Source organism: Octopus bimaculoides, chromosome 29 (assembly GCF_046866305.1).
Source record: "Octopus bimaculoides isolate indiv1 chromosome 29, ASM4686630v1, whole genome shotgun sequence".
Taxonomy (NCBI): Eukaryota; Metazoa; Mollusca; class Cephalopoda; order Octopoda; family Octopodidae; genus Octopus; species Octopus bimaculoides.
The window spans coordinates 17,977,697-17,992,281 of record NC_142956.1 but is presented as its reverse complement, the minus strand read 5'-3'; the positions used below and the strand labels follow the sequence as shown (position 1 = coordinate 17,992,281).

At 34.8% G+C, this 14,585-nt stretch overlaps 3 protein-coding genes across 3 annotated transcripts in view; all 3 read left to right on the top strand.

The window, feature by feature from the left end:
• The first annotated feature begins 417 nt into the window (after window positions 1-417).
• LOC128251225 (uncharacterized) lies at window positions 418-5,389 on the top strand. Its single transcript, XM_052977866.2, has 2 exons — window positions 418-499; window positions 1,596-5,389. The coding sequence occupies exon 2, from the start codon at window positions 1,917-1,919 to the stop codon at window positions 3,186-3,188; it is 1,272 nt and encodes a 423-aa protein (XP_052833826.1). The 5' UTR covers window positions 418-499; window positions 1,596-1,916; the 3' UTR covers window positions 3,189-5,389.
• Window positions 418-11,167, top strand: LOC128251224 (uncharacterized). The gene is made up of 3 exons (XM_052977865.2): window positions 418-499; window positions 1,596-5,250; window positions 8,908-11,167. Exon 3 carries the CDS (start codon window positions 9,387-9,389, stop codon window positions 10,923-10,925), a length of 1,539 nt encoding a protein of 512 aa, XP_052833825.1. The 5' UTR covers window positions 418-499; window positions 1,596-5,250; window positions 8,908-9,386; the 3' UTR covers window positions 10,926-11,167.
• Window positions 11,168-13,695: 2,528 nt separating this feature from the next.
• Window positions 13,696-14,585, top strand: part of LOC106873439 (uncharacterized) — a 4,937-nt gene continuing 4,047 nt past the window's right edge. The window contains exon 1 of the mRNA XM_052977917.2: window positions 13,696-14,411. The gene's annotated coding sequence lies outside the window, so the exon portion shown is untranslated. The remainder of the gene's footprint in view (window positions 14,412-14,585) is intronic.

Sequence of the window (14,585 nt, the reverse complement as noted above, 5' to 3'; positions counted from 1 at the left end):
AAAACGGGAAAATGGTTAAAACGAAACGTAGAAATAATCTGGCATTTGTTACACTGTTCAAAGGTTTTTATTTCTATTCTTCCGAGAAACACACTCAAAATAAGAATAGCACTTCATTTGTTCATCGAATACATTCATAGCCAGATCGATACTTTATTCTTCTTCGGAAAGATATCACCAATCATTCTTCTTGCTAGGGGGGGGGGCGGGATTGTACATCTATCAGATATAGCTGATATATAACACTTACAAATCTCCATTGATTTTGTATCATAAATAAATAAAAATTTAGAAGCTTAACACATTTAGCAATGTGTGATTCGACATTTTAAGCAAAATTTCAAATATATTTTGTTCTTGTTATGCCTGCGCAGAAATAAAGTACGTTTCGCCGTTTGTAATTCCGAGTCAGTTTTTGAATGTTATTTCATTTCCTGTGGAAATGGAATCGCACCTTCGTTCTACGTTACTTTAAACACTGATTTAAATGTCACAGCAGGTAAGATATGATGCATACTTTTAGTAAAGATCGTTAAGGTGATCTAAAGTGTAAGTTTTTAATTGCCTGAATTACTAAATATTTAAACATAGACTTAACTTGTTCGTTATTGATACGTACAATATATTTATGATCGCATATATGCATTTGTGCTCTACGATCGAACCTTGCCAAATACCTCATAAGTCCTCCTTTTGTTTCGTTTTTTAGACGTTATAGTGTACTTTAAGGAAGATTTAGCCGCTGTTTCTAGCATTTCGAAAAATCACGTAAAGGTTTCGTCTTTGCTGATTTCCATAACAACAGACTGTTCTACACGACTACAATAAATGTATTCTATTGGCTAAAATTACATAAATTTAAATGCTTGTATTAATTATTATTATTAATTTGAAGAAAAAAGGCTGCGTGCTGGCAGTATCATAATCACGCCGTCTTTATGTTCTGAATTCAAATTCTGCCGAGGTCGACTTCGCCTTTCATCCATTCGTTCGGGGTCGATAAATCGGTCGAACTCCAGCAAAAAAAAAAAAAAAAAAATGCAATAGGTGCAGTATAGGTACTACTAAAGCAGCGCGGTCGCGCTAGCTAGTCTTGAGTGGTCGATCCTAACCCTAACCCTACCCCTAACCCGCGTGTGCAAATGAATACGTGTTTAGGGTTAAGGTTAGGAATAGTGTTAGGGTTAGGATCGACCACTCACGACTAGCTAGCGCGGACGCGCGACTGCGCATTCGGGTCCGCGCTGCTTTAGTAGTACCTGCAGTATATATATATATATTTCACCTATATATATATATATATATATAAACGGGAAACTAGGACTCAAGTCACTCTGTAACTTCTGCCAAAAGATAAGATATATATATATACGTCCTGTTGAAACTGGGAAGATCCAGTCTCTCACACCACCCCTACAATGTCATTGTAAAAACAAGCAATCACATCTTCAAAATCTCAAAGTTACAAATTATTACGTGATTAATTTTTTAAATGTGGATTACATTTGATAAATTATAATTCATCTTTATACGAATACACTGAAATTTTCAGTTTTTTCTCTTATTTTAAGATTTTTCTCTGTTTTACATTTCAGATAAGATTATCGAAACAGAATTGTTTACATCAGTAGCATCATCAACATCAGTTGTCTTTTAATGGCTAAAGGAAAATGTAATGGAACATATATAACACTTTACATAAGTTTACAGTGAATTATGGTGAAATATTTCTTTTCATCTGAAATTTATATCAAGATATTTCTTATAAAACTTGGACAAATTTTCAAAGGAGTTTGCAGTATTTTCAGATATTGAGAAAGATTGCAATTGTTGGAAATGTAGGAGAAGAAAAATTAGAATCAAATGTAACAACAAAAAGTAAAACATATATATATTTTGGTGAGAGAATATGAATAATGGAGGATAAATTATTAGTCACCGAGGTTAGATCTAAATCACAGTTTGAAAGTATTGAATTTCCTGATAATGTGAAGAAAGAGAACACAAAAAGTGAAATTTTATATCACTGTGATGTCTGTGGTAAGTCATTCTATAAGAAGTCCAATCTCACTACTCACAAATACATTCACACTGGAGAAAAACCATATCGCTGTGATGTCTGTGGTAAATCATTCTCTCAAAATGTTCACTTAGTTAGGCACAAACACAGTCATACAGGAAACAAATCATATCACTGTGATATGTGTGGGAAATCATTTTCTCAAAGATCTCATTTAACTAATCACTTACATACTCACACAGGAGTAAAGCCATATGATTGTGATATTTGTGGTAAAGCATTCTCTCAAAAGGAACACTTAATTAAACATAAACGTATCCATACAGGAGAAAGACCATATCAGTGTGATATCTGCAGCAAATCATTCTCTCAAAGATCTACCTTAACTAACCACTTACTAACTCATACAGGAGTTAAACCACATCACTGCGATATCTGTGGTAAATCTTTTTCTCAAAATGAGCACTTGACTAAACATAGACGTATTCATACAGGAGAAAAACCATATCAGTGTGACATCTGTGATAAATCATTTTCTCAAAGATCTGGCTTAGCTAACCACATATATATCCATACAGGAGGAAAACCATATCATTGTGATATCTGTGGTAAAACCTTCTCTCAGAATGAACACTTGACTAAACATAAACGTATTCATACAGGAGAGAAACCATATCAGTGTGATATATGTGGTAGATCATTCTCGGAAAGTGGTCATTTAACTTCTCATAAACGCATTCATACAGGAGACAGACCGTTCCAATGTGATATCTGTGGTAAATCAGTCTGTCAGACAAGTGAATTAACTAAACATAAACGCGTTCATACTGGAGAAAAACCATATTGCTGCGATATCTGTGGTAAATCATTCTCTGTAGGTAGTGCCTTAACTAGACACAGACGTATTCATACAGGAGAGAAGCCATATCACTGTGATATCTGCAGTAAATCATTTTGCCAAAGTGGTGAGTTAACTATACACCAACGTATTCATACAGGAGAGAAGCCATATCATTGCAATACCTGTGGTAAATGTTTCTCTCAAGTAAACAGCTTAACTATACACAAACGTATTCACACAGGAGAAAAGCCATATCACTGTGATATCTGTGGTAAATCATTTTCTTCGGGAAATGGTTTAACTGTTCACAAACGCAGACATATATGAGGAAGACCATGTTGCTGTGATATCATTGGCAAATGATTCTCTTCAAGAAGTCACTTAACTACTCATATTTTTATTCCTATAGAAAAGTAATTGTTTCAACATTAACCCTTAGGCATTCGAGCCTGCTGTATCAGGCCAAAATATTTAACCTATTTTATGTGAAACTGGCCAGATCGGGCTTCTAACTAATCTCCTTCAATGTCATTCTGAACGTAAACAATCACATCATTAAAATCTCAAAGCTACATGTTAATGTACAATTAATTCAAAACAATGTGAATAAATAAGCATTACATTTGACAGAGAAATCTGAATGCTAAAGGATTACACTGGCCATATCCAGCTCAAATATTCTACCTGTTTTATGTTCAAACTCATCAGATTCAGCCTCTCACACATACCCTACAATGTCGTTATAAAAATAAACGATCACATCACTAACATTTCAAAGCTATGAGATAATGCACGATTAATTCAAAACAATGTGAATAAATAAAAAAAAAATTACATTTGCGGTTTCAGTTTCCACTTACCAAATCCACTCACAAAAGTATAATAGAAGACATTTGCCCAAGGTGTCATGCAGTGGGACTGAACCCAGAACCATATGGTTGGGAATACCAGAAATTTGCTTGTCAGTTGCTTGAGCTTAACCACTTGAACATGTCTCGACAATATGTCCATCATAGTCATGTGTTGAGAAGGTTTCTTTGCGGTTTGAATAAATGTGACAAAAACAAAGTTTGAAGGAAATATTAACCATTTTTCATACTTTCTAGGGGTAAACAAACAAGAAATAACAGTTGCTACCCAAGGACAAAAACCGTGTTATGAAGAGTTATTTACTGTGCATACGTGTGGGCTGCCATACTTATGATCGGAATTGAACATTGATAACAGAAAGTGGTCTAAGCCGGGGGTTTTCAAATTTTTTGACTTGCGGACCCCTTTATATTTCAGGCTTTACCTTAGGGACCCCCTTATAAACGCTTATGAAATTTATACATAAATATTTACTTAAAATAACATATATTTTTACATTTATTTATTTAACAGCATTTAACAAATAGGTTTATTGTCAAGTAAAAGATTTCGATTAAAAAACATATGAAATCAAATTGCCCATAAAAAGTATTTGCTGTCCACGGACCCCCTGTCTTGTCCTTGCGGACTACAGTTTGAAAACCCCTAGTCTAAGCGACTGTACTTAAAACATACATCGCTATGATATTCTGAACTGTAACTGAACAATTAAGTTGAATAATTCTTGGCAAGCAGCTGCTTAGCTTGTCATTACTTTTTCAATAATTATTCAAACGAAGACTGAGAGATATCTGTTGGGGAGTCTTTTTATTGAAGTAATTGAGGGGAGGGCTGGAGTACAGCGAGTTATATTTACTCTATGTTTGGGTTTAGTGGAGGCGCAATGGCCCAGTGGTTAGGTCAGCGGACTCGCGGTTTCGATTCCCAGACCGGGCGTTGTGAGTGTTTATTGAGCGAAAACACCTAAAGCTCCACGAGGCTCCGGCAGGGGGGGGGGGCGAATCCTGCTGTACTCTTTCACCACAACTTTCTCTCACTCTTACTTCCTGTTTCCGTTGTGCCTGTATTTCAAAGGATCAGCCTTGTCACACTCTGTGTCACGCTGAATCTCCCCGAGAACTATGTTAAGGGTACACGTGTCTGTGGAGTGCTCAGCCACTTGCACGTTAATTTCACGAGCAGGCTGTTCCGTTGATCGGATCAACTGGAACCCTCGTCGATGGAGTGCCAACAACAACAATATTTGGGTTTGAGAAAAAAATATTTTTTTATGAACTTTCACTACCTTACAAATACTATATCAGCTAAGCAAATGACTTTCTCTAAACGCTAAAACTTCCGGATCTTTAGTACGTTTCGTTTGTGTCAATTTCCGGATGTTAGTACGTTTCGTTTTTTCCCACTCGCTTTTTGATTTACCAAATAATTTTTGTTGTCGACTTCAATCTCCATTTAAATCGCATTTTGCTGTAATATAAAGACACTCCTCACGAAACACTGAATTATATGATTGTAACAGGTAAAATAAAACATATATTTTAATTTTTAGTAAATGTCTGTGAATATGGGTTAATTGAAATTTCCTGTCAAACGTGAAAGTTCCCAAGTTTTTTTTATTGTTTCTTCTTAAATGTTATTAAATTGGCCTACCTACAAAACTACTCCACTCCTGTCTTTGCTTTCTCAAAACTTAGAGTGAACTGAATATTTTTAAATGAAATATTCTATAAATACTTTTCAGGTGTGTAGATTACTATTATATCATGAATTTAATGAGAAAAATAAAATTGGGCGCGCACACATACATACTAATATACATCATATATTTAAGAAATTTCAAGTCGCATTTTGTTGACATATTGGATGTAGGTCTATATGCTTTTGTACGAGCTCACTATTTTTACCTATCGTTAAATTCCGATATAATCGAAATCGAACCATCTAAAAGGTATTTCATTACAATGTACCTATTTTTCTGAAAGTTACGAGTAAGACAAAGTCTGTGAGATAGAGAAACCACTTGTGTGAGCATGCTATTTATCTGTTTGGATATTGTAAATAAATACTGATCATTTATGTGTCCCAACATACATACTTTTTTATATGTCATATGTCCACTACCATTGTATTTACTGGGATTTATTACAAAAGGTACACATGAGTATATCTTCAAGTGAAAATAACTGAACAAAACTACATACTGATATCAAATATTATTACGATCGTCTTTGAGGTGGTGAGCTTGAAGAGACAGACAAAGTGTTTAGCGACATTTCTCCCAGCTTTTCCTGTTAAAGTTAACTTTGTCTTTCATCCTTTCGGAATCGTTAAAAAAAAAAAAGAAAAGTAGTGGTTGAATACTGGAAGTCCAACTTTTTCCTTTTCTACTCTCCTTAAAATTAAGCAACCCTTCATAACTTCCATTTTAGTTTTTGTTTTTTCTCCGTTTTTCTTTGTTTTATATCTTTTCTGAAGCATACTTTTAGCTGCAAGTCTGTTTTATGAAAGGAAAGAAGAAAGCAGTAAGAAATGATAGTTAGATGAAAGATTATCAAAAGTAAAACCGGTCAAGTCAATAAACAGCTTCCCTATATATATATATATATATATATATATATATATATATATATATATATATATATATTATTTTGTTTAAAAGAGTTCCAACACTGTCTGTATTTTATGTTTTATTTATATTCCTGCAGAACCAATGTGGGGTATAGGACATGGAATATACAATATATAATATAATATACAATATATAACATAAAATAAAATAAAATAAAAATGGATGGCACCATGAAATAAAGCATTGAATGTAGATGAAATATTGAGTGTTCAATATAAAGGATCAATTCAATGCTTTATTTCATGGTGCCATCCATTTTTATTTTATTTTATGTTATATATTGTATATTATATTATATATTGTATATTCCATGTTCTATACCCCACATTGGTTCTGCAGGAATATAAATAAAACATAAAAAACAGACAGTGTTGGAACTCTTTTAAACAAAATAATATATTCCTCTATACACAATCATACAAAAAAAACCCTTTTTTGTATTTATTTTTACTCGCATATATATATATATATATATATATATATATATATATATATGTGTGTGTGTGTGTGTATATATATATTATTTGGTTTAAAAGAGTTCCAACACTGTCTGTTTTTTATGTTTTATTTATATTCCTGCAGAACCAATGTGGGGTACAGAACATGGAATATACAATATATAATATAATATACAATATATAACATAAAATAAAATAAAATAAAAATGGATGGCACCATGAAATAAAGCATTGAATGTAGGTGAAATATTGAGTGTTCAATATAAAGGATCAATTCAATGCAGCACAGAATTTTGTCAGTGAACAGGTCGCGGTCTCAAAGCGACGAAAATATTTTGACAAATTAAATTTAAATGTTGAAGTGAATCTAACGGATTTTGTCTGTTATTTTAAATGGCTTATAAACACCTTCCACGCTGCAATTGTTTTCGTTCCAGCACACGATCTCAGATCAGGTCACTTGCTATGCAAGTGCATCTCCCTATATATATATACTCTTTACTCTTTATTCTTTTACTTGTTTCAGTCATTTGACTGTGGCCATGTCGGAGCACCGCCTTTAGTCAAGTAAATCGACCCCAGGACTTATTCTTTGCAAGCCTAGTCGGTCTCTTTAGCCGAACCGCTAAGTTGGAGGGACAAACACAGAGATACATATATATATACATATATACGACAGGCTTCTTTCAGTTTCCGTCTACCTAATCCACTCACAAGGCTTTGGTTGGCCCGAGGCTATAGTAGAAGACACTTGCCCAAGGTGCCACACAGTGGGAATAAACCGGGAACCATGTGGTTGGTAAGCAAACTATTTACCACACAGCCACTCCTGTGAAAGGAAAGAACAAAGCAGTAAGAAATGATAGCTACATAAAAGATTATCAAAAGTATAACCGGTCAAGTCAATATATATATAGGAGAGTATTGTAGTTCGCTTGAAGCATTGTGTATTGTTTGTAAAGAATAAAAAGTTTAGAATGGTGCAACAATGCACTATAGAACAAAAAATGGACTATATACCTGTTGTAATTTGGTTATCTATAGTCCGATGATATTTCGGAATTACAATTCCTTCTTCAGATCTTCTTAGCTGGAGTCTCTGCTATAATATATATATATATATATATATATATATATATATATATATATATACATACTAGTGCGTGTGTTTGAGTTTATCCCCTTGCCATCACTTGACAACTGATGCTGGTGTGTTTCTGTCCCCGTAACATAGCGGTTCAGCAAAAGAGGCCGATACAATAGGTACTAGGGGTTCACATGGCGAAGATGTAAACGGAACCCTTCCCCCCTTAAATTTTTTTTATGGAATCCCACGTTTTAGGCTATGGAGATTACGATTCTGAAAAAAAAAAAATTTCAAAAAGTGCAACTTGAAGATTCCACTCTCCCCACTTCTTAATTTTTTTCACTTTTTCCAGAAATTGTTTTTGCGAAATATGTAGAAAAATACAGAGATAATGATATGATTCTGATACATAATTAGGATAAAATCATTATTTAATGATTTATCAGTGGCCAGCAAACTAAAAATACCATATTGGTTAATTTATATTAAAATTATAATAAGGGTGTTGAATGATTTTAACACCAGTCTGCTAGAAATAGACCCCAGATGGTCCATGAACCACTTAGATTATTACTGCAGTACACAAGGCCATAATATATATATATATAATATTATTAGGGATAAAAATCCAAATTTACAGGTAAAAACTCAATTAATGAACCTTGGTTCTTTTCACTAAATCTATATATATGTATATATATATATATATACACATACACACACATATAACTAGCTTCTTACAGTTTCCATCTACCAAATCCACTCGCAAAGCTTTGGTCACTCCAAAGCTAGAATACAAAACACTTGAACAAGGAGCTGTGTAGTGGGACTGAACCTGAAACCATGTGGTTATAAAGCAAATTTCTTACCACACAGCCATGCTTGTGCTTATATAACAGTTCCTTCTTTTATCTTCATAAAAAAATGTTTTACCCTTTTCTCTGATGAATCTCTACTTTTCAAGTATCTTCTATAACTTGTATTTTCTCTCTTTTATTTCAGAATATCAGATGACATTCTCATAAAAGAATCTTTTACATCAGATAATCATCCATGTTCAATAATTCTTTGAAGATTAAAAGGAAGTTGTTATACAGAAGAGATTTCAATGGGACATATCTAGCCCAAATATTCTACCTGTTATATTTTCAAACTGGCTAGGTCCAGCCTCTCACACCAACCCTGCAATATCATTCTAAAAATAAACAATCACATCATCAAAATCTCAAAGCTATGAGACAATGCAGGATTAATACAAAACAAAACAAATGACTGGCTGTTTAACCAACAAGTTAAACAAACAATCAATTAGTTGGGTAGATAATTAATCAATTGTCTAATGATAAAGGAGCGGAACTGAACCATGCATGTGTTATTAATATTGGCATAATGACACTCACTAGACGATAAGATCAAACGGAAATATAGTGGTGAGAGAAGAAAAATTACAAGAAAAATGAATTTTGTGTGACACTTTGAAGATGAGTAATTTTATTAAAGAGATGGCCAAAGGGACAGGAGAATCATTATACCACTGTAAAAAGTCCTATTCTCAAAAAGGAAACATTCCTACTCACAAACGTATTCATACACAGGAGAAACCACATCACGGTGAAGCCTATGAGGAATCACTCCCTGCAAATAGTTCCTTAACTAATGACAAAAGACTGAATGCAGGAGAGAAAGCATATCACTGTGATATCTGTAGAGAGTCATTCTCTCAAAATATTCACTTAACTGTACACAAACGCATTCATACTGGAGAGAAGCCACATCTTTGTGACATCTGTGGTTTCACTTTTGCTCAGAAAAACAATTTAATTTTTCACAAACGTACACATACAGGAGAAAAACCACATCGATGTGACATCTGTGGTAAATCGTTCTCTCAGAAAAGCAACCTCACGACCCATAAACGCATACATACAGGAGAAAAGCCATATCGTTGTGATATCTGCGGTAAATCATTTTCTCAAAATGTTCAATTGACCAGACATAAACACATTCATACAGATGAAAAAGAACACCAGTGTGATATCTGTGGGAAGTCTTTCTCTCGACTTGGTCACTTAGCTAAACACAGATGTACTCATACAGGAGAGAAGCCATATCACTGTGATGTCTGTGGTTCACCATTCTCCCAAAAAAGTGAATTGACCGATCACAAACGCATTCATACAGGAGAGAAGCCATATCATTGTAATATCTGTGGGAAAGCAGTCTCTGTAAGCTGTAATTTGAGTAAACACAGATATATTCATGAGGTAGAGAAACGATATCACTGTGATATTTGTGGTAAAGCATTTGCCTTAAGCAGTAGGCTAATATCTCACAAGCGTATTCACACAGGAGAAAAGCCATATCATTGTGATATCTGTGGTAAGTCATTCTCTGAAAACGGCATCTTGACTGTGCACAAACGCATTCATACAGGAGAGAGACCATATCATTGTGATATCTGTGGTAAATCATTCTTACAAAATTATCACTTAACCGTTCACAGACGCATTCACACTGGAGAAAAACTATATCGCTGCGATATCTGCGGTAAATCATTCTTCGAAGTGTACACCCTGACTGCTCACAAACGTATTCATACTGGGGAGAAGCCATATCAGTGTCATATCTGTGGTAAATCATTCTCTCTTCGTGGGGAACTAACTAAACACATACGTACACATACAGGAGAGAAGCCATATCATTGTGATATCTGTGGTAAGTCATTCACTGTAAGCAGCCACTTAATTAAGCACAAACGCATTCACACAGGGGAGAAGCCATATCACTGTGATATCTGTGGAAAGTCATTCAGTGGAAGCAGTGACTTAATTAAGCACAAATACATTCATACAGGAGAGAAGCCATATCAGTGTGATATCTGTGGTAAATCATTCTCTCAGTCTGGTCACTTGATTACTCACAAACAGATTCACACAGGCAGTCCGCGTTTTCACTGTGACATTTGTGGTAAATCATTGTCTCGAAAGAGTCAGTTGACTAGACATGTTTGTAAATGTTGACAAAAAAAGTTAACATAAATAAAATAAGCATTTAATTTTGCAATGAAAGTAAACAAACAAAGGTCGTTCTTTTTTAGAAGCGTTGAGATGTATTCTTGATGCATAATCACAGAGACATGAGTTCGAGTCTCATGGCTGGCCGGTAACATATTTTTCTGCAATGTATGGATAATTTATCCTGATCACGCTATTTGTAGCATTATCACACGTTTGAGAAATAAATTTATTTCTGTATCTTACAAGTATTTAATTGTTTCAGTCCGTTTAGACTGTGGCCATGCTGGAGCACCACCTTGAAGAATTCTTACTTGAATGAATCGACACAAGTTCATACCATCTTTTTAAACACTTGTCCTACTGATATCTTTTGCCAAATCACTGAGTTACAGGGGTATAAACACACCAACACTGGTTTGCAATCAGTGGTGGGAGACAAACACACATACATATACCTGTGTGTGTATGTATATATATATATATATATATAAAGAAGCACATCATGCATGTATATATATGTAAAGAAGCACATCATGTATATAGATATATATATATATGTGTTTATATAAGGGGCATTACTACAGAATAATGCCACACACTGGACTTCCCAAAATAAACACATTTGTTTATTTTGGGAAGTCCAGTGTGTGGCATTATTCTGTAGTACTGCCCCTTATATAAATATAAATGAATAATTATATTCTTGGGAATAGAAACTTCCCTTATGAATTTTTTTACACACTAGCTTCCTGATAAAATTCTTGTAAAAGATTTTTATCCTTTTTTGAATTTATTAATCATATATATATATATATGTGTATGTATGTATGTAAAGAAGCACATATATATATATATATATAGCGGAAGAGACTTGTCCATGGTGCCACGCAATGGGACTGAACCCAGAACTGTGTGGTTATAAAGCAAACTTCTTATCACAGAGTCACACTTGTGTGGTAAAATTTGTGAATGATCATCAACAGTGTTTCTAATAAAACTTCTTTTAATATTTCTGCCATACAAGACATAACTGCATTTTCTCAATGTTTTGTCATGTCGCTTGTGGGACCTAGAATTGTGACAGGGTTTGGTTCTGAACCCCTTGTTCTTGTTGTATTTTGTTTTTTAATCTGAAATTGAAATAAAGTTAATAAACAAATATTTGTTCTTTTATTGGAAGCATCGAAAATATGTATTGTACAATACAAATAGGATGATATTTTTTCAAATGCTGAGTTGCCATTAGAACAGCAGAAATACTGGATAAATTAGCCTCACAAGGAAACTCAGCATTCAAAAAATATCAACTCCTTATTTCGATGCTTCTAATAATAGAACAAATATTTGTTTGTTTACATTTATAGACACAGAACTGTTCTATAAAGCTAAAGTATTTAGTGTCTAAATTCAGCCATGAATTTGTCAGTGGGCAGTTTAGCTTATTGGTAAAGCACTCTGCTAGTCTTTGAAGGATATGGCTTCAAATCTCGTGGCTGGTTGTTGACAAATTTTTCTGCCTTATAAGGGTTCTTGCTGTTCTAACAGCAACTCTGTGTTAAAAAAAATATATTCTTATTTGTATCACAAAATAAAGTTGTTTTACTCTTTAAATTATCCTCGTGTCATTTTATATGTAGATTATATCCAACCACAACTTGTACTAGTGACACAGACATGTTGTTGGCACTCCGTCGCTTATGACGTCGAGGGTTCCAGTTCACCCAATCAACGGAACAGCCTGCTCGTGAAATTAACGTGCAAGTGGCTGAGCACTCCACAGACACGTGTACCCTTAACATAGTTCTCGGGGAGATTCAGTGTGACAAGGCTGACTCTTTGAATTACAGGCACAACAGAAACAGGAAGTAAGAGTGAGAGAAAGTTGTGGTGAAAGAGTACAGCAGGGTTCGCCACCATCCCCTGCCGGAGCCTCGTGGAGCTTTAGGTGTTTTCGCTCAATAAACACTCACAACGCCCAGTCTCGGTATCGAAACCGCGAGTCTGCTGCCCTAACCACTGGGCCATTGCGCCTCTACCCTTGTAATGAGCCACAAACCTCTTATTTTTGCTCAGAAGAAAAAGGGTGGATGGGAAACAGTACCCCCATTATCCCAGAATCATTGGAAATTTTATTTTTTTCATTGAATGAATTACGGTGACCTCCTGATGTGCCACGAAACACTTTTTTTTGGTCCAAAAAGCGGGTGTGGTGGGTGCAACCCTCAGAAATTTCATACACGTTTTTTTTTCTTTTTTTTTATTCTCAGTGAAAATCGTGCGGATGTACTTACCAATGGCAGTGAGGGTGAAATTTCCGACGGTTCCACCCCATCCTACCCCGTTTCCGAACCAAAAAAATGGTCTTTTGGCACATTAGGAGGTCACAGTAATTCATTCAACGAAAAGATAAAATTTCCAATGCTTCCAGGATAGCCGGAGAGGGGGGGCTCCATCCCCACTGAACCCCCACTTTTCCGAACAAAAACAAGGGGTTTAAAGCACATTAGGAGGTCAGGGTACTTGAATCCACGCAAAAAATCCGAGCTCTTCTTTTTTTATTTCTTGATGAAAATCGTACGGGTGAAAGTATCGAAACTTACCAAAAATTTTAAACGAAATTTAAGCAGCCGACGCCAAGCGTGGCTTTCTTAGTAATAATAATTTTTTCAAATCTTGGTACAAGGCCAGCAACTTTCGGGAGAGGGAGTTAGTCGATTGCATCGACCTCAGTACTTGATTGGGGCAGTCTTTCGGTATTAGTAGACGGTGTCATCCACCCACACAACAAATAGACAACTTAGCCTCTTCGTCGACATCTCATGACATGGATAAAGAGACTAAACCGAAAAAGCGGGTGAATGACTTCGTCTGTTTATACCAAAAAAAATTGCCTTTAACTGGTGCCTTATTTTATTGATCTCTAAAGAACGAAAGACAAAGTCGTCCTCGGTAGAATTTGAACACAAAACTTGAAGCTCAATAATGTTTTTCCTCACCACGTAAAATGCAGTGGGAAAAGAACTCATTTTTACGGGAGGTAAAGAAGTGTTTGAATGAAGAGTTACTCCCCACAATATTTTCTCTTCATTCATTCCTTATTATTGTTTGATGTCCTTTTTTAATATATATAATGGATCACATCTACGTAACAGCGGAGATTTTAATTAAATGGACATTATTGCTTAATCAAGTACGTAAAGAAATAGCTACATTCCCTGCTATTATTCGATCCACATATATAAATTTATTGAGTCGTATCTACTTCACAACGGATATTTAGCGGAGTTCTAATTAAAAGTACATGATTGCTAATTAACTGCGAAAAGAAATTCGTGACAACATTCTTTATTACATTGATCTGAAAATGTAAATCAACGTCTATTGTAAAACTTAGTTCTTATGAAGCTGTCATTGTGTGGCTTGTCTTAATTTCTGATTATATGAACATATTGTGCACAATCTTCCCCCTTGTTGGAACTATAGTAATAAGTAAGTATTGTTATAATATACATCTACATTGCATGTGTCGTTTTACGAATATCTCTCAATGTTGGAGTGAACAGTGTGATGATCGTCCAAGATATACAAAAACACCTAAATCTCATAAAACTGATACACACGTACACAAACGAACAAACCGTTTCAGTCTCTAAGACCAAAACA

What these genes read in the sequence shown, in the direction of transcription:
- LOC128251225 (XM_052977866.2), top strand. Translation starts at nt 1,917, where the DNA reads ATGGAGGATAAATTATTAGTCACCGAGGTTAGATCTAAATCACAGTTT.
- LOC128251224 (XM_052977865.2), top strand. Translation starts at nt 9,387, where the DNA reads ATGAGTAATTTTATTAAAGAGATGGCCAAAGGGACAGGAGAATCATTA.